General features: G+C 38.2%; 1 protein-coding gene across 1 annotated transcript in view; it reads left to right on the top strand.

Moving 5' to 3' along the window:
* Positions 1–1,310: 1,310 nt before the first annotated feature.
* Positions 1,311–20,636, top strand: part of Syt16 (synaptotagmin XVI) — a 93,463-nt gene continuing 74,137 nt past the window's right edge. The window contains exon 1 of the mRNA XM_013014814.1: positions 1,311–1,830. Coding sequence (XP_012870268.1) covers positions 1,311–1,830 — 520 coding nt within the window. The remainder of the gene's footprint in view (positions 1,831–20,636) is intronic.

Here is a 20,636-nt window from a genome sequence, read left to right as displayed (position 1 = left end):
GGCACTGGGCCTAGTACATAAAAGGTACATAATCAGTATGTTTTTTGAACAAATCAATGCATCCATGGATTACCAACAAGAAAGTTTTAGAAGAATACAAAGGAACAGCCATATCAAAGATAGTCTGAGGTCAAGACAGCTGAATCCTAAGAGATGGCTAATAGATCAAGTGGGTTGGAAGCAGTTTCTATACTTTGCTTCTGCAGTTATTAATAACACTCATCCTAATGTGTAATAACAAGAAGATACCTATACACATGTATGTCAGTGTGCTTGTGCACATATAAGTGTATGTTTGTACGCATGTATACATGCAACAGTATAGATATTTTCTGTATTGTATCTGCAGTGTTCTGTTGTTCTGTTGATGTCCAGGAGCTGCTTTCTCAGGTTGTAAGTCTATTAGAAAGTGTGTCTCAGAAGTCACATAGGTCATGCAGGGCTAACTGCAGGAGGCTGGGACATACACAAAGATAATGGTATACCAGAGACGTCTTTATCTCCAGCAAGCTGGATGATCCATTCACCACCCTCAGGTTTGCAGTGATTGTTCCCCAAGAATAGATATCATTTCTGGAGATTGCATAAAAATGTAAAATCCTATTTTAAGACCCATTTAAAGCTTTTTAATTCCCCACACACATTTCCTTTGAAAGGATAAACCTCTGTGTCACCAGGCAGAGATGCCAGTTAGTCAGCTCTCTGGATTCTGCAGGCTTGTAAACGAAACACCTAACTTTTCTTGTATTTTGAAATGTTCTGCCCAACTGGCTTTTAATACAGAGTCATCTATCCTTTCCTCATGGTTGCATGTGGTCTGTGGGGGACAGACTTCCTCTCAGAGAACAACCAATTACTGCTAATCGAAGATGTGTCCTTGCCTGTGGAGGTGAATGGCCATTGATGGAATCTACATTTAGATCTTCACAGTCGTTTTCATTGAGCTGGCTTTTAAGATTTCAACGACTCCCTTGTACTGTGAATGTGTGTAATGTGTGTATGCCAATTAAAAAACCCCCAAACAGAAGAGAAATAAAAGATTTCAACAGAGATGTTTCTTTGTCCCAATTGCTATTTGACATTGATTTTTTTTTTTTTTTCCGGCATCTGGTGATGGCTCTGAAGTTGTAACTTGAACAGGTGTAAGTATTTCTTTCCTCTGTTTCAGCTGAGAAGTGTTGAGAGTGAAATATTCACAGACATTAGGAGACATCCAATTGTGTTTCTCATCATGCTTATTCATAGTTCATATTAAGTCCTGACTACTGAAGGAACTGAACCAGCAGACTCTGTGGACCTCCTAGTGGGCCATGGTGGTAGTCATGGAGACTCAGGGTGCCCAGAACTTCTTCCAGCCGTTTTCTTCCTGGATATCCCGCGTTTATGAAGCTCTCCAGCATGCAGGAGATACATTATCTGCTTCACTGGTTCCTCTGAGCAAACAAGACTCTGCATTGAGTGACAAGCTGGACCAGGACATAGATGATATTCAAGAAATTTATTCTGAAGATGAAGAACCAGGACAAGACAATGACTGGAATCAAGAGCCTATAAATTCCTTGCTTCTTGAGGCGGATCATTTCTTATGTGATAGTGATGTGCAAGACTCTGTCCAAATGTCAAGCTCCAGCCTTAGCCAACATGCCAAAGACTCACGTTCTGTAAAATCCCAGGGGCCTTTTCAGATTCTGGAAGACCCAGGACTCCCACATGTGCTTGCTTCTGTTCCTGAGGAAGAGCAATGTCTTGAGGAAACAAGGAAGGACCTTCCAGGCTGCCTTGATGCCCAGCTTCCTGGCTCGCTAGAAAAAGTTAATGGAAAAAGGCAAGGTAAGCTAGCCAGTATCCTATTTTCTAGATTCATCCAGAGGTCATTTCTCCTTACATTATTCTGAACTTGTTTGTAGTTACCATATTTTTCTCTCTCTCTCTCTTACACGTTTCCTCATACTGGCTTCTGATCAAGAGTTACAATTGATAGAAATCTTTCCATGATGTAAAACTTGGGGAGATCCATGTTTGTGGAACGCACATTCCCAAACAATAGTTCTGAGCAAGGGAAATAACTAAAAATGCATCTGTTGATTCTGTTTGTGGAGGCCCTTCTGTACATGTCATCCGATTTAAAATATCTTTTGAAATGTTCTCTTTTCCCTCCCCTCTAGGCTAGGAATCTCTAGACGTTACTATATTATTCAGTGTGAAATCCTGTGCACAAAGCCATACTTGTGGCAGAATTTTTAGTTGATAACACTCCAAGAACACTTCTCACAGTGTTTCACTGAGATGTGATGTGAGATGACAGTAGATAGGAAATCTTTGAAACAGAAATAGCTTGATTTTCTTCCAGACTAGTCTGATAAGGACATATTTAATAAAAAGCTGCTGCTAACACTTTCAGGCTGTCAGAACTGAGCACATATTGGGCCTTCAATAAGTGCATCACGCATATGATATAAATGTAATTAGTTCTGCAAAAGTAGCTATTATTGTTCCTGCATGACTTTCTCAGGCTTCTAATATGCTAACCTATACTGAAGGTATTGTACCTGTTTAAGAGACAGAGCCAAATGCTATGCCAAGAGGAAGATTGGAATGTCTGTTTATGATGCATATAATGCTCAGACAGGTGACTAGGTTATTTATGTGATATACAAAGTCATTAATTCCTTTCTTGTTGAAGGTTGCAGATTTCTCTGTGACATCTCATTGTCTTGCCATCTATTTTGTAGTAATTCTTCTCAGTTTGATCCTTTTAGGGAAGTATACTATTCTGATACATGAAGGCTTGGTATATAAGGAAACACATTTTTGTATTCTTCTTATAATCATTTTTAATATGCTTCTATTCAAAGTAATAAATCCTAGAATGAATTGATGAAATTATCCAGGTTGATATTGTTCCTGAACCTGATAAAATATATGAATAATTGAATATTTGATTCTTTGAAAAGTATCTGTAGAAATTATTGTAGAAATATTTAGGCTAGCAAGAGAACTTCTTAGATTTGAGATCAAGTTTTATCCCTATTTTAGATATTCTTGACAAACTATATGGGAAATGAATGTGACTTTGGTTTAATACATGCTTAGTACTGGTTTTATTAATTTTTATAATTATAAAATATGATGGCACTAAAACAGTTGTGTTCATTTGTCCATTCATAAGGTCTTTGTTCGCTAAGTTATAGCATGAAAGTCAGGAACTGTGCGGAGGTTTTTTTCTGTATCCTTAACAGTAAGCACAGAGTTAGATAGGAAGAACAGCAAAGAACCTTACAGGCTGGAACAGTAACAGGGAAAATAACAAAAACAAAGAGAAGATGCTGTTCTTAATTCATAAAAATTGGTGCTCAGCTGGGTGCTGGTGGCTCAGGTCTGTAAATCCTAGCTATTCAGGAGGTTGAGATTTGAGGATCATGATTCAAAGCCAGCCCAGGCAGAAAAGTCCAGGAGATGCCTTATCTTTAAAAAGCTATGACTCAAGTGGTAGAGCACCTGTCTCGAGAAAGCTAAGGAACAGAACCCAGTGCTGAGTTAAAGCCCCAATACCAGTGGGTGCGCGCGCACGCGTGCATACACACACACACACACACACACACACACACACACACACACACACACACACACACACACACACACAGAGGAATGCTCAGAGCATTTGAGATCAGACTCAAGATCCACATTTAGGAAGAGGCAGAATTTAGAAAGTTCACTTTTAGGGTTTACTTATACAGATACTGGTTCTACTTCCTTTTTAAAAATGTAATTTGCCTGTCACAAAATATGTTACTGTACAGTTCTGTGATTTTTGACAAAGGCCACTGTGAAGGTTAGGAAAAACAGTTATTTTGTCCAAGAATTCCCCTCCATATTTTTCCTGTCAATCCTTTTTCCTGTCTCTAGCTCCTGGAAAATATTAACATATTATCAGAATCAATTCTTTTGTCATTTTGACATTCCAGAAAGTCATATAAGTGGAATAATGTCATTTTTAGACTTTGGTTTTTTCACTTATAAGGTAGTTGAGAGTCATCTTGGTGATTGTGTATTTCTATACTTTGCTCTAGTTATTGTTGAATAGTGTTCCATTGGCTGAATGGACTACTGTTTTTTTTTAATTAATTGCTCTGTAAGTTAGGAGGTATTTGAGGTGTCTTATTTCTTTGTACTTTCCAACATCAGTGTCCATTATTTCTTTTTCTTGACTGATTACTCTATTATCATATCAAATAATAGTGATGACAATGGAAATACTTGCCTTGATTGTGAACTTAGTGTAAACACTTTCTGTCTTTCATTATTATGTAGTAATTAGACATGGGTTTCTAGGTACAGTTGTCAACAAAGTTGTATGTTGAAGAAGTTTCCTGCTATTCCAGTTAGCTGAGCTTTTATCAAAAGAAGTTGTTTGGTTCAATGTTACTTTGCATCAATTGAGATGATCCTATGATTCTTCTACTTTAGGGTTTTTATTTTTATTTTTCTGGTTCTGGGGCTCAAACTTAGGGCCTCTACACTGTCCCGAGGCTGTTCAAGGCTAGTGTTCTACCACTTGAGCCACAGCACCACTTCTGGCTTTTTGTGAGAATTTTATTGGAGATAGGACTCTCTCAAACTTTCTTGCCTGAGCTGGCTTCAAACCACCATCTGTAGATCTAGTCTTCTTAGTAGCTAGGATTACAGGTGTGAGCCACCAGTACCTGGATTACTTTAGTATTTTTCAATGAGTTATACTGGCTAATTTGGAATGTGTAGCCAGTCTAGTATAGCTTGAATGAAATGCACTTGGTCATGGTGTATTATCATTTTCATGTATTGATGAATTTCAGTTTTGTTCATGTATTGTCATCAGTGACACAGGTCTGCAGGGTTTGATTTTATTTATTTTGCAGTGATGTGAATCAATCCCAGGGTAGGCAATGCTCTACCATTTGACTATCTTACTGTATTTTCTTCTGATTTTGGTATCTGAGTGTTGACGTTATAAAATAAGTGACAAAGTCTTCTTCCTTTCTCTCAGTCCAAACTATAGGAATTATTCTCTAATTCTATGAAGAATAACTATTGTTGTTTAATGTTTGCTGCAATTTTTCTGTGAAGTTAGGTCTTTGGGATTTTTTGTAGAAAGATTTTAAATTAAAATTCAATTTCTTCAATAGATGTAAGATTGGATGAGTTTTTCCTAAGTGCTTTTGTCATTTTGTTATTTTTCAAGAATTTTTTTTTCATTTCATGTTGAATTTATGAATATACTATTTTCTTACAATCCTTTTATTGTTTATCAGATTTATAATGATTTTTTCTTTATTTAAATGAGTTCATTAACTTCCAAATCTTGATAAAATTTGAGGTTTTCTGTGGGATTGATTTAAAATTTAATCTCATTATCACCCAAGCATACTTGGTATTGTTTTGTGTTTTTTAAAAATTAATAATTAAAATCATATTTAGGGTAATAAAACAAACCTTAAACAATGTTGTCATTTAAAAAATGTTCCCAATAAAAAATAAGGTTTGTACTATTACACTGAATATGACTTTACTTATTAAATATTTCATGTGCAAGTAACAAGACTATGACAACCTTGTTTGAGGGCTGTTTTTCAAAATTTCAAATAATTGTTTGGTCTATGGATTTTTTTAACCTACCAATTATGTTATATTGATTAGTAGAGAAGAATATTGAGGTCATTAGCTCTAATTGTGGTTTGGCTATTTTCTTTCATTTCTATCAGTTTTTGTTTAATGTATTCTGAACCTCTGTTGTTAGGTCCATACATTAGAAATATATGTCTTCTTGGTAAAATTATCTCTTTGTTATTATATGATGGACCATTTTTATCTCTAGTAAATCTTTTTATCCTAACCTCTTCTTTGACATTAGTATGAATACTCCATTTTTTCTTAGTGTGGCATAATTATTATTATTTTATTCTTCAGAGTAATGACATCACAACTTTTCTTTGGCAAAATACTTGTTACTTTTCTTAAACTATTTTTATTTGCCTTCATTTATTCAACTTGAGGCAACCTTGCTCTTAACATATCTTATAAATTATCTCAGGTTTTATTTGTCTGAAACCATCTTCCATTTATTTAAAAAGACTTATCTAGGTATAATTTTCTGGGTTGAGAGTTATTTTCTTTTAGGACTTTAAGGCATCCCACTGTTTTGTAGTTGGCATAATTTTCACGGAACAACTGATATAATCTTACATCTCATTTTCTGCAAATAATATGCCTTTTTGTCCACTTTCAAGATTTTTCTGTATCATTTGTTTTCAGCCATATGGTATGTGTAGTGTGTGTGTGTGTGTGTGTGTGTGTGTGTGTGTGTTGTGCACACATGTGTGTTGCGGAAGTTTGGTGTTTTTTTTAAGCTTCTTGAGCTTCATTTAAAAAATTCTTGGCTACTATCACTTCAAATATTTCCATATTTCTTCTACTGCTTTTGGCTCCCCATTCTGTTTTACTCAGTTTTACTGTTAGTTGTTTTATTCCACAGCTCTTGTATTTTTTGGTTTTGGGTTTTTTGTTTTTTGTTTTGTCAGTCATGGGGCTTGAACTCAGGGTCTTGGCTCTGTTCCTGAGCCTTTTCACTCAAAGCTAGCACTCTACCCTTTGTATTTTTTTCATAGCTCTCTCCCTTTTTTCCTTTGAGTTTCCATTCTCAGATTTACTGATATTTTCTTTTGTTATTTCAAGTCTACTGATTAGTCCATCAAAAGCATTCTTCATTTCTGCTACCATATTTTTATTCCTAAAATTATAATTTTAAAAAATAGTTTTAATTTTTCTACTGAAACTCTGTTACTTCACGTATGCCATTCCTACTTTTCTGCTCTGATTTTTAACATATTAATAATAGTTACTCTAAATTTCCTGTCTGACAGTTTCAACATCTGAGTCATGTATTTCAATTTGAATTTCTTGATTGTCTTGTCCCTTGATAGGATGTTTCACTTGTTTGATTTTTTTGATATGCATTTTATATTTTATGACCAAAAATAACACAGTATGTATAAGGGAAGTTTGTCTATCTCCATCTTGAAATAGATCAGTTGGGTCTAATGCTGGGTCTGGAGGCTGAGGGGCTTGAGTCATTTAGTCAGATATAAAGCTTGGTTTTTGTTTTGTTGCTCTCGTTGACCTCAATGGAATACCCATTAAAAAAATCTTATATTGTTACATTGTAATGGGCAGGACAGGCTTGTTGGACAAAATTGGAGACATGTTCAAATTTATTTCTTTTTTTCTCTGTTGTCTCTAGGAAAGCTTCTGCTTTTAAGCTTTAACCCTCTTCCTAGAGCAACCTGTTGTTACTTATTACTCAGGGTTGGCTGGTGTGGATTGGTTGGGTTGGAATATTTCATGGTGTACTGGAGCTTCCCGGGTAGGTGTTGTATTCTTTTGTGCTTCAGGGATAAGGAATCTCTAGTGATCACACCTCAGCCCCTTCTGAGTAGTAGAAGTTTTTATTCTGTTCTATACACTCACTTCCATGTATCCTTATGTGTGATTTGAGTACAAGATATTTGCTGCCCTTTCCCCAACTGGCCTAAAGAGTTTTAATGAGGAAAGAGGTAACAGTGTTTAAAAAGAAATGTACTTATTACTTATATAATAAGTAATATGTAATGGTAACCCCCCTGTTCATCATCTTTACAAAGTTATATAAAAAAGAGTTTTATACAGAGTAGAAGTAGGAGAGAAGAATCTTGATGGAACTTTAAAAATTATTTATTTATTTAATTTTTACTTTTGTTTTAGGTTGGTTGTGGGGCCTGAACTCGGGGCCTGGGCGCTATCCCTCAGCTCTTCAGCTTAAGGCTAGCACTCTACCACTAGAGCCACAGCACCACTTCCAGCTTTTTTTGCTTATGTGGTGCTGAGGAATCGAACCCAGGGCCTCATGCATGCAAGGCAAGCACTCTACCACTGAGCCACCTTCCCAGTCCCTAATTTTTACTTTTCCATTGCAACTTCTCCTCCTTGCTCATATCTGAGCTGTGAGATCAGCTTTCTCTACTCCTACTCTCTCCCTGATCTTCTGTGAGCACCCTGTGAATTCTGGGAAGGGGGAAGCTTCTAAATTGGGTTGAATTTTATTTCCTTTGAATCTGTGGCTCCCATGGGTTCTCTACTTTGTGCTTATCAACACTTGACCTTTAGAAATTACCTGACAAATATTATTTCATATGAACAGATGCACATAGCTATTGTGCCTTTGTGATCCTCTTTTAAGATTATCCTCCTTTGGGCTGGGAAGGTGGCTCAGTGGTAGAGCGCTTGCCTTGCATGCTTGAGGCCCTGGGTTTGATTCCTCAGCACCACACAAGTAAAAAGCAAAAAGCTGGAAGTGGTGCTGTGGCTCAAGTGGTAGAGCGCTAGCCTTGAGCTGAAGAGCTGAGGGACAGCGCTCAGACCCAGAGTTCAGGCCCACAACTGGACTCCCCCCCCCCAAAAAAAAAGATTATCCTCCTTTGGTTTGACTCTATGTGAATACCTAGAGACCTGTATAATTTATCATGTCCCAGTGTACATTTTCTTCTCTTATCATCTAGTATGCTTACTTGTAGATTTATAGGCACGTTCTAGTTACTACAAATGAGGGAAACCATGCAAACTATGTTTCTTTAGGTATGGCTTGCTTCACTTAAAGTAATTTTTTCCAATTCTTAACCATTTCCTTATGAATGGTACAGCATCATTGTTTCAGATGGATAAGTAGAATTCCATTGTGTGTGTGTGTGTGTGTGTGTGTGTGTGTGTCTGTCTGTCTGTCTGTCTATCTATCTATCTATCTATCTATCTATCTATCTATCTATCTGTCTATCTATCTATCTATCTATCTATCACATTTTCTTAATCTTTTCATCCACTGAGTGACATCTGGATTAAAATGAACTCCAGGAAATGGAAATAAGGATTGTTTTTCTTTGTTGCTGTTTTTGTTTTCTTCTCCTTTTGTCTTGTTTGTTCCTTTATCTGTCTTTGGGAGGGTAAGGTGGGGACCAGAAAAATGGTGGGACAGAGGGTGAACAAATGTAGCACTTATACTGGACACTGTGTTGAAAACTTGGGACAGGAGGGAAAAACTGAGAAAGAGGGAAGGAGTGACATTGTTAAAAAAAAAACACACTTTTCAATCTGACTTATGAAACTGTAACCCCTCTATACATCACTTTTAGAATAACAATAAATAAATTTAAAAAAGAAATTACCTGTCAACATGAACTTAATTGGTCTTCTCAGCTTGTATGAATTCAGCATTTTCTTAAGCAAACACTTTTCTCTTTTTGGAAAAAGTTGTCTCTTTGGTCTTGAATTAGTAGGTGGCTTTATGACCTTAGCTCTCTGATAAGTTTAAATGAATAGGTCATTTAATAATTTACCTAGTTGAGGGTGTGGTCAAGTGGTAAAGTACTTACCTAGAAAATACAAATTCAGGTCAAACCCCCTTTACCTCCCCCCAAATAAGAATGTGAACTTTGTTATTGTGTAGAGGCAGGGCATAGAAGCTGAAGTTTAAACTCAACACCTCAGAAGCAAGACATTCTTATTAAATATGATAGCATGTCTGAGCCAAGGAATAAATGAAGAAAGGCAATATTGGCCTTCCATTAAAAGGTTCTGTAATGCAGGTATATATAGCTAATCCTATAAGATGTTTGTGAAGAGTTCCAGTCACGGACAAGGAAACTTTTGAAATAATTTTGCCAGAAGTGATCAGATAAAGTTCCTCAGAACAGATGTTACAGGACTACGCATGGTGAGGTTGAGTCAGCATTAACAGCTGAGTGGAGGGAGAAAGGTGTTCCAATGGGAGGAAGTGGCAAGAGTGCTGACATGTGGACAAGATGATTTTCCCAGTGAGGGGTCATGAGGCCAGAGCTCAGACTGCAGTTGATAAGAACTCTGCTTTCTGAGTTAAGAATTGCAATTGCAGGGAATTGCAGGGAATCTCAAAAAGGGTATTATGAATAGTATATGTGTGTGTGTGTGTGTGTGTGTGTGTGTGTCACACACAAACTCTGCTTGAAAAGAATGACTCTTGCATAAGTTTGGAAATGAATTAAAGGGAACAGTATATGTGAGGGAGCTAATAACAGTTTGTTAAGACCTGGAAATTCAAGCACTAGTGGTTCATGCCTGTAAATCTAGCTCCTTAAGAAGCTGAAAGTTGAACATAACAGTTTGAAGCCAGCTCAAGGCAGAAAAATCTGTGAGACTCATCTCCAATTAATTAGCAAAAAGCTGGTAGTTGGGGAATGGTTCAAATGATAAAACTCCAGCCTTGAGTGGAAAAAAGTCAAGCAGGGGTATAAGGCCTTGAGTTCAAGCTCCAGTACTGATGTGCACACACGCGCGCGCACACACACACACACACACACACACACAAGACCTGGGTAAGACAATATGAGCATATAAATAGAAATAGTTGTCATTATTCTATGCAAAGCACATCTGACCAAAACAGCCTTCAACACTCCTCTGCTGCGCAGGGGAGCATCTCCCTCTTACTGTTAGGTGAATATCCACACTGAGGTTTCCTCTAGTTCCTCAGGACTGTAGGGCTGGATTGGGAGTTTATCTTCTCATATGGTTTCCATTGAGGTGGGGACAGAATGCCAGTATCTGCAGTCAGTCTTCACTGACTCTGCTGCTATGAGAGATGGTCACTGCTGTCTATCCCATCCATCAGGAGGAAGATTCAAATTCCCCACTTGGCCTTCTCTAGCATTCCTAGAGATAGTTCCGGGAGCCCCATTGCACACTGGTGAGGGCAGAAGTCTAGGCTCTCTATGTGACTTCTGTTGTCCTAGGAAGGGGGCACAAGTCACACCTGAACTCTTTTGTGTGTATATAAGCTAAATTTGCCCTGGTTGGCCTCAAACTCACAATCCACCCTCTTCTTTCTCCCAAGTATCTGGGATTATAGGTGTGTGTGTGTGTGTGTGTGTGTGTGTGTGTGTGTGCGTGCACACACACATGCATGTGCATGCCAACTATGCCTGTGTCCTTTCTGGTCCATTAGGGATAGATAACGGTTCTTCTTGAGGCTTCTCTAGTCTGTGTCAATGGCATTTTGGGGTGGCCAGCTTCTTGAGGATATATGAGTTAAAGAACCTTGGGGACTCACCACTGTATATTCTTCAAGCACCAGGTCTGTTTTCCTCTATGCACCTTTCAGTTATCTTGTCTTTGTTTTAGGTACAGGATGGAAAGTTTGGGTTGTATTTAGGGAGAGGAATGGGAAAAGGAGGATTTACTGTGTCATCTGGGAAATGAAAGTCTTCTAATTAATCCTGACCAGTACTTTCAATCTCATACCCTTCTCCCTATTTCACAAGGCCATTAGGAAGCATGGAAAATATCTGGAAGTAGAAAGGAGGAAGGACATCATCTTATTATTCAGAGCAGCATTGTACTATGGTCTCTCTTAATCAAATAAGAATTGAATGCCAACTATGCACAAAACACCTTGAAGAATCCACAATTATACACAAGAGAGGCAATAAACCTCTCCTACAGCCTCTTCAGAAGCTTATATAATTTGTTTAATTTGTTACACAGGATGACAGTGGGAACTGGGACTGAGTGCAGTGCAGGGGTAGAATGACAGTCTCTGTGGCCCAGTTCACTCATGACTTTATAGATGGAAGAGCATTACTCACTTGACGCTAGGGAAGTTAAATCTTCCCCTCTCCCCCTCAGGTGAAGCAGCTCACTAATTTACTACAAGTGCCCTCTAGCCATTAAACCAAAGCTCTTGTTGCTCTCCACAAAATATTTCAACACCCCAAAGGCCCTATGACACTAGGCTGGGTGACTAGACGCTCAGCTCTGTGGATGTTAAAATACCTGTGGGTTAAAAATTTTTGCATTTAACTGTGAGGTAATCATCTTAAAGAATCCTCATACACTCATTTTCCTCTCTTTACACCCGGGGGTAATGTAAGCCATTCTGCCCAGAATGCTTTGCAGTGTGTTGAAGAGAGGTATTTGGAGATGCACACAGAAAATGGAGCATTTTAATCAGTGATTTATGTGCACTTTTTTTTTCAAAAGCGGTGCCAAGCCTGCTTTTCCTATTTAATCTTGAATTCTTTTCATAATGTTGTATCTTGATTTTATGTGCCTTAATGTGCCATATTTTTCTCCACAATAGATTTTAAGCTAAATTGGCCCAAAACAAGAGGGATGCTGAATGCTTTTTGTAACCATGGAAACATTTCTGGGCACTTACTGAGGACCTGGTTGCCAATAGTAATGTAACAGAGAAAATAGATGCACTTCATTTAGCAGTTGCTGATGATTAAGAGGCAGAGACTACTTATAGTGCCATCACAAGATAGGCTTTTTGGTTTAAAGACCCAAATCCCAAACTGATTTCTCAGTAGAGCAGTAGCTATGACACCTTTGATATGTTATGGGAAGGAATTCTGACTGCATTTGAAAATCGTTTTTACTTTCAATTCTTCTGACTTCTTTTTTGGAGGAGGTTGTTGTTTTTTGTAACCACATATATTTGTGGTTAAAAAATTCCATTAGCCTGCTAATGGAATTAATGTGTTTCAAGCACATTGGCATATAAAACTGGAGAAACAGTCTTTGACTAGATGGAACACACACACACACACACACACACACACACACACACACGGAGAGAACAGCAAGTCTTGAAATCAGGATGGTATAATTTGACTTTTCAATCTTGTAATTCTACCAGGCTAATGTAGCATAGAAAGGAGGACTATAGTGTTCTTAATTTCTGGTGAATTTCAACCATTTATGGATTGAAGGTGTTTTATTTTATCAGTATGCTTGGGATTGTGGTGGCAATTAAGAATAAGTAGGACCAGACAATGTAAGTGAGCAGATTCATAAAACGTACAGCTCCATTTCTCCTTGTTACTTACTGCCTGGGAAATGCTGCATCCTTTCTTTGCAAAAGTGACACTTTGCTTATCTGCTGCACAAGTGCTTTCTTAAAGTAAGCCTGTCCCTAGTTACATTCATCTCCAGTTAAACTTATCTCTATTTGGTAGTCTTGATTTGATTGCATTTGCTCTCCAGTTTCTTGGTTATCCAAAATTGTTAATATTCTACTGCAAGTAGACGAGGATCTGTTCTCTAAAAACTTGAGGAAGTAAATTTCCTTGACATTTTTGTTTGTGTGGTTTAGAAAGTGGGTATTAATGAGCATGTAAGAAGTTGACACAAACCCTTCACATTCTTGACATTTTAGGAAAGGGTATTATCATTGCCATTTTGATATTTTTACAATTTTGTATTGTTTTGGGGAGGACATTTCAGGGATCTAATAAAATTTCATAGAGAAAAATTAAAAGGTGTAATTTATGGAAATGATCAAAGTAGAGATTCAGCATTTACTTTGAATTTTGTGGGTTATTATGACACAAGGTTAGAAAATTGTAGGGACTAGTGGAAATGGGGAATTAAAGCCTTTTTTTTCTTCTACTTTCCCATCATTAGGAATGGATTAGAGGAATTAGGAGCCAGTTGTCTTACAAGTAAGCATAAATCCCATTTTAACAGTTCCCAAGGGATTTGATTTTCTTTTTTAAATAATGGAACCACTGATCCTAAGTAAAGCTGAGAAGTTTTCCTTATCATTGAGAAAGCAACATAGCCAGAGGTATCTCTCATTTTCAGATCAACAGCCCAAAGGAGAGGAAGTTAAAACTAGGAAGGAACCATAAACTCAAAACCTTTTCTCATTTGCCCAGTTCTTTCTTGCTGAGGGAGATTCTTAACTTGGATATTTGTGTGTTGTTTACGTATTTTTAAAATGCCATGGAGATGATGTCTTTTCAACAAGGAATTTGTTTTCTTCCTCTCCTTTATTTCCACCCTGGAGCATCTTCTTTCTGGAAGGCACCTTAAATTGGAAAAGTTTTTGGAATGTGATTTACATTCACCATTTCTTTGAGCTTTGAATACCCTTTACATTTCTTAGCTATTAAATTTATGATATATTAAAAATAGAAAAGTATAGAGTAATAGGGCATACTGTCATAAATCCACCATTTAACTATGCTAAACCTTAACATTTTGCTTTATTTAATTCAGATTTATATCCAAGAAGCCAAGAGCATTGAAGTCACTTAAGAAATCCTCTTCATTTCTTTCTTTTCTTTACTCACTAGAGGTAATGGAAATCTATATTTAGGGGTTAGGATTCCCATTGTGTTTTTCTTCTTTTGCTTGCAAACCTATTATACCTTTGGATAATTCTGCATGTTTTAAAACTTATTCAGGTGATTGAATATTGAATGTATTCTGCAGCTTGCTTCTCTTCCCCATTCTGTGTTATGCTTTGGAGACACACAGACACAATAGAATAGGTTGATGTTAAATGTTTTATAGTAGTGTATTACATTAATTAATATCATATTTATCGATTTGTATGTTGATAAACATTAATATGCTTCCAATTTTTCAGCATTACTAATAATTTTGTATCTTTTTCAACATGTATGAGTTTAAGTCCCTTAACCCAAACATGCCTTCCTAGTTAAGGTTCTCTGAATGAATTCCTTTCTCCTCTTCTGCTTTTATTTTAAGGTAATTCTATTTTTTTTTTACCCTATAGCCAAGAGAGTCATAATCAATACAGTATTTAGGCTCTAAGAGAATCTAAGCACTAGGAGGTGTTTTCCTTAGCAAGTTTAAATAATAAATACATAACTGAGACTATGAGGCAGTGCTAGTGATGTGTGTGTGTGTGTGTGTGTATGTGTGCGTGTGTGTGTATGTGTGTGTGTGTGTCTGTCACACGCCTCTTTGAAACTTTAAGGAAATTTATAACCTGCTTTTCCAGAAAGATGGATAGAGAATATATCAAAAATGTTTGCAATCAAATCTCAGGGGTTCATAGATCTCCAGATTAAAACGTAGGTTTAAAGAGGGAACTAGTGAGAATATAGTCAGAAGTGCTGGAGTTTGGGTCAGGAATGACCCTCCAAGACCTATTATAAGCTTATTGCCTAGCTTGATGTTATGGTCAGGTAATGGAAGCTTTAAGAGGTGAGGTCTCATGGAAGATCTTAGGTTATGGAAGTTGTGCCCGTCATGAGAACAGTGAGATCCTGGCTCCTCTCCCCTCCCCCCATCTGGGATTTGGGGGTGAATAGGTTTGCTCCAGCATATATACCCCAACTATATATATATTTCATAAGAGGCCCACCAAATAACTGAGCCAACCAATCATAGACTACAATGTACAAAACAATGATCCAAAACAAGCCTTCTATTTGTTCTTTAATTAAAAAAATTTTTTTTTTGGCAGTATTGGAGCCTTGAGCTTTCATGGTAGGAGTTTTACCATTTGAACCACATCCTCAGCTGTAGGCTTTCTATTTTTGTAAGTTGTTTATCTTAAGTATTGGCTAAAGCAATAAAAGTCTTAACAGGAGGCAACAATTTCATTTGTAATTTGCTTTTCTCCTAAGAAAATGGGTTAATATCTCTCAGTTCATGTCCATTCTTCTGAGGTTAGAATTCTACCAAGTAAAATTTTCTTTTGAAAGATCATTCTCCTACTTTGTGCCCAAATGGGATATTGAAAGATGGGAAGAAAGGAGAAAGGACTTTCTGTTTTACTCATTATTCCTATGCTTGACACTCACCCTGCTCTCAGAAGTTGGGTAGTGTCTCCACCTTCTTTCAACAGCATTCTACAACTGGCCTCCTTGGAACTCCCTGAGAGGCAACAGGGCCAGACAGAAGTTTCCCTGGTTAGATGTCTGTATCCCCATCTCTGTGATGCTCTTCCTCTGAGCTCCTGCACTGCCAGTAGCTCTCAGGTGATAACCCTCCTCAGATGCCTGTGCTTGGGCCTCTGAGCTTCTAGTCTGTGCAGTTGACTGCTTCACTTTGCTTTCTCATTCAGTACCCAACATTGAGGAACCCAGTTCTACTTTCCTGACTGACCGAACCTTGGCCAACATTGTAATGATAACGCAGATAAATGGCCCCAAAGCTAGAATCTGCAGGTAAGCTGAAGACTTTGGAGAGGTTATATGTAATGGGTAGAACAGATACTTTTTTTTGTCAGTTGTGAGGCTTGAACTCAGGGCCTGGCGCTGTCCCTGAGCCTCTTTGTGCTCAAGGCTAGCTAGTGCTCTACCACTTGAGCCACTGCATCACTTCCAGTTTTTCAGTGGTTAATTGGAGATAAGATCTCACAGAGCTTTTTCTGCCTGGACTGGCTTGGAACCTTGATCCTCAGATCTCAGCCTCCTGAGTAGGATTACAGGCATGAGTGTGGTGCTCACTTAGAACAGGTATTTTGAAGTCTTAACCACCTCTAATATTCACTAGCCAAATGAATAGATATAAAGTGTCAGGTGATTAGTGCCATGTAGGAAAATAAATTAGAATAAAGGAGCGGTATATACATTGGATAAGTGTGGTTTGATGTAGGCAATCCTATTCTTTATGTAGAATGACCTCTCTGATAGGGCAGCATATAAACAGAGATCTGTGTACATACCATAGAGGTGGGGGAGGAAAGTGATGGGTGCGTTGATTGTGCTAGTGACCTAGTCCAAGCTCATCAACGCATGCGTACAAGCAGTACTGTCCAGGAATTTCCACAGCTCTTGAAGTTTCCTAGTGTTTCATAAGTTTTTACTTAGGGATGCCAGGTGTGTGTTTTTTTTAATCACAGGAAGGTTTTTGAGAACTTTTATATCATCTCAAAAATTTCTCTTTGGGGGAGATAAAATCATCATGAAGCTGAAACTTCAAGCATTATCTTTTTGATCTCTGAAGGTAAAGCCTATTTTAAAGCCAAAATAAGAACTGTAAGCTTTTTCTATGAATACCTAGTTTCTGCTCTGATATAAAAGTTCTCTAAAGATGGCAATGAGAAACTATTGTTTATATTTCACTCGACATTTCTCAGTTTCTCATAGGCAAAGACAGAAAAGGTGGTAGGCTCAAGTTATTATTAATCTAGGAGAAAACTTGATTTCATGGGAATTTTTATACAGAAATTTAAGTGTTCTTTCTGTCCTCAGCTCCTCATCTTTCCTTCCAAACAAGGTTGGCTCCATTCTCAAGCTTCATGCATACTGAGATGGTTGCTGCTATGTGGTCCAAGTTTGTTGCCTCTTAGGCTATAATCCCATGGGGGAATTAGTTTCTGGAAATTAAAAAAACAAGAATCATGGAATTTGTAGTTACTGGTTTGCTTTACTTGATTTGACGTGAATTATGTGGCAAATATTTGGTGAAGACAGGAGAATGTGATGCTTTGATAGGCCAGGCCTAAGTCATCTTCCAACTTAAGAATAGAGGCAGGTTTTCCAGAAATATGATCTGACAGTGGAGGAAAAATAGTTTACTGGAAGAGAATAAGGATTCCAGGAAGAACGGATGCTGGGTGGCAAAACCAACAGCTTCTTTTATCAGGAGTTGGTGCCTTTCATAGACATCTCCATTGCCTTTACATTTTATGTTTATTATAAGCCTGTTTTGAAGATAAGCCTGGATTCCTTGTCACTAAATATGCCACGCGTCACCGGAGGTGCTGGGAACACTTCCTATTGCTTATTGATACATGTCTGCCAAGAGACAGGCAGAACAATATTTCAACTGATGTTATATGTCATCTGTCATGACTGACTTTGATCATAGCATCTCTCCTGAATCTTAGAAAGTCTCCCTAAAGTCTTCTCATTAGGTTGGTATAACTGTAGGGGGATCTGCATTAGTTATCTGTTGCTGCATAACACATGATCACAAACAATGGCTTAAGCCAATATACCCATCTCATTGTTGCCATGAGGCAGGGGTCCAGGCAAATATTAGCCAAGTTCTTTGTGGCCTTCCAGTCCTTCTGAATTGCTTTATCACATAATCAGCTCCCTTCCCATTTTACTTGACTTCTCTTATCAGTGAAATTGTTGGATATTCCTCCCCTGAAACTCGAGAAACCTTCCTGGGTTCCAGACTCTGCCTGCTTCTTTTGCTTCTTGTCTCATCTAGCCATTGTTTTGTGTTCACCTTCCTCTGCCTGTTGCTTAAACATTTGGTGACTTTGTATACTCTTCTATGGCTTCTGCCACACAGCTTCTTCTCTTGTCTGGGCTTCTAATTTGAGCTGTGGGCTTATACATCCACCTGCCTTCACTGGAATGGCATCATGGACCTGAAATTCATAATGCATAAATTCGTGATACATAACCAGTCATCTTCCTTTATCTCAGTGATGAAAACACAGTCATCAAGGTAAGACGGAAGTCCTTCTCAACAACGTATCCCTCACGTCCCCTACCCCACCTTTATGTCGATCATTATAGACCAGATCCTATTCATTCTGTCTCTACTGCTTATCTTGTAATAAATAACATCTCTCTACTCCCACTCACTACTGGTAACCTGTGTGTATCTTCTGCTTGCTCCAGTTCAAGTAGTGTCCTAATTTCCCTCTCTATTTTTGTTATTTCCATCTTTAATCCATTCTCTCAGTCCTCTTCAATATGTGCATTTTAAGCTCTCCATTAGATTTCCTAGCTTTGCATAAGAGAAGCACTTTAGTGCGACTCTTTTTGAAAGAAGACTTAGTTTCTAATGATTGGGACTAATTCTCTTCCAGCATCCTGAAGTACTAAGTGCAGTTCGCACCTAAAACCTTTGGTTCCTCTCCCTGCCCTTGTGAAATGGTAGTGAATGTCACCTAGTGACATTGCAGATGTAGAGGGAAAGCAGACACCCTACATCCTTCAAGAGTCATCCTAAGCAGCATCTTCTCCAGGGACTCTTTTCTGTTTTCTTTCTTTAGTTTTGGTCACATTCCACACATTTTCCTTCCCTGAATGCTTTCTCCTTAGTGCTGCAAAAGCATACTCCATTTGGTAGTTATATATGGCAATCATTTGTATTTATGTCGCAGGGGGCTGTCTTCCACTTTCTTTGTTGTTATTGTTTTTGTCAGGGTTTGAATTCCAGGCCTAGGCACTGTCCTTCAGCTTTTCTGTTCAAGGCTGATGCTCTTCTGCTATGAGCTACTGTTCCACTTCCATCTTTCTTGTAGTTAATTGGAGATTAAAGTCTCAGGGGCTTTCTTGCCAGGGCTGGCTTTGAACCATGATCCTCTTAAACAGCTAGGATGATAGACATGAGCCATTAGTGTCTGACTTTTGTTTTCTTTGGAAATTGCTCAAAGCTACTGCTCTACCACTTGAGTCACAGCTCCAGTTTTTTGGTAGTTAATTGGAGATAAAGAGTCTCATGGACTTTTCCTGCCTGAGTTGGCTTTGAACCATGATCCTCAGATCTCAGCCTCCTGAGTAGCTAGGATTGCAGGTGTGATCTACCTGCTCAGTGCTGATTGCAGTTAATTTTTTATTTTTATTTTATTTTTATTGTGAAAATACCATACAGAGGAATTACAATTACATGGGCAAGATAGTGAGTACATTTCTTATCAAGCATTGTTGCCTCCTCCTTTGCTTCCCCTTCCCATCCCTTCCCCTCTCCACCCCCCACACCATCCCTAACTCCCCATCCTCCCCTCCCCACCCCCCCACCAAAGTTGTAAAGTTCGTTTTTCGACATAATGTCTTGTACATCTCATTATTGTAATGGTTCCACCTGTAACCCTATGTAAACAATTTGTTTTTTCCCTTCCCCTCCACAAATTATACCAACATCAAATACAGTGAAAGCAGGGCTTATATCAGTGGGGGAGGGACATACAAATCAACAAAGAAATCATCTTATAAATATGTTAGAAACACTCACAAGAAAGAAAAAAACATTTGAATACATATCTTGGGGTTCATTTTGCCTAATATCAACTTATCTGACCGTTTGTGCTTGTCTCAGACATATACTAGTTATTGCAAATAAGGGAAACCATAGGACCTATGTTTCTTTGGGCCTGGCTTACTTCACTTAATATAATGTTTTCCAAGTCTTTCAATTTCCTAACAAATGGGGCAATGTCATTCTTTCTGATGGAGGCATAGAATTCCATTGTGTATATATACCACATTTTCTTGATCCATTCATCTACTGAGGGGCATCTGGGTTGGTTCCATATCTTAGCTATGGTAAATAATGCTGCAATAAACATAGTTGTGCTGGTAGCTTTAGTATGGTCTTGTTTGTGATTATTTGGGTAAATGCCTAAAAGTGGGATTGCTGGGTCATAGGGGAGCTCTATGTGGTGTATCAAAACATTTGGAATTTGTAGAACAATGGAAGTTCCCTTATCCTCTTGTTTGATTAGTAAACAGCTTCTTAAGTACCACAGGGACACACATGAGTGGAGGAGGACTCACCTGATCTGTGTATTTCCAGGTACAATCTGTATGATAATGAGCCATTGTCTTAGCCTTGTGATCATATAAGCAAATGCTTGAGATTGGGTAATTTATGAAGAGTAGAAATTTATCTCTCACCATTCTAGAAGCTGAGATGCTCATTATCAAAATACTACTCTGATGTTTGATGTGGTGGTGGCCTCTGCCTCCCCCTCCTATCCCCCTCCCCCTTCCCCTTCCTCTTCCCTTCCTCCTCCTCCCTCTCTCCCTCCTCCTCCTCCTCCTCTTCCTCCTCTTCCTCCTCCTCCTCCTCCTCTTCTTCCTCCTCCT

This window comes from Dipodomys ordii, unplaced genomic scaffold, assembly GCF_000151885.1.
Source record: "Dipodomys ordii isolate 6190 unplaced genomic scaffold, Dord_2.0 Scaffold2, whole genome shotgun sequence".
Taxonomy (NCBI): domain Eukaryota; kingdom Metazoa; phylum Chordata; class Mammalia; order Rodentia; family Heteromyidae; genus Dipodomys; species Dipodomys ordii.
This window is presented reverse-complemented; position numbering and strand designations above follow the sequence as displayed.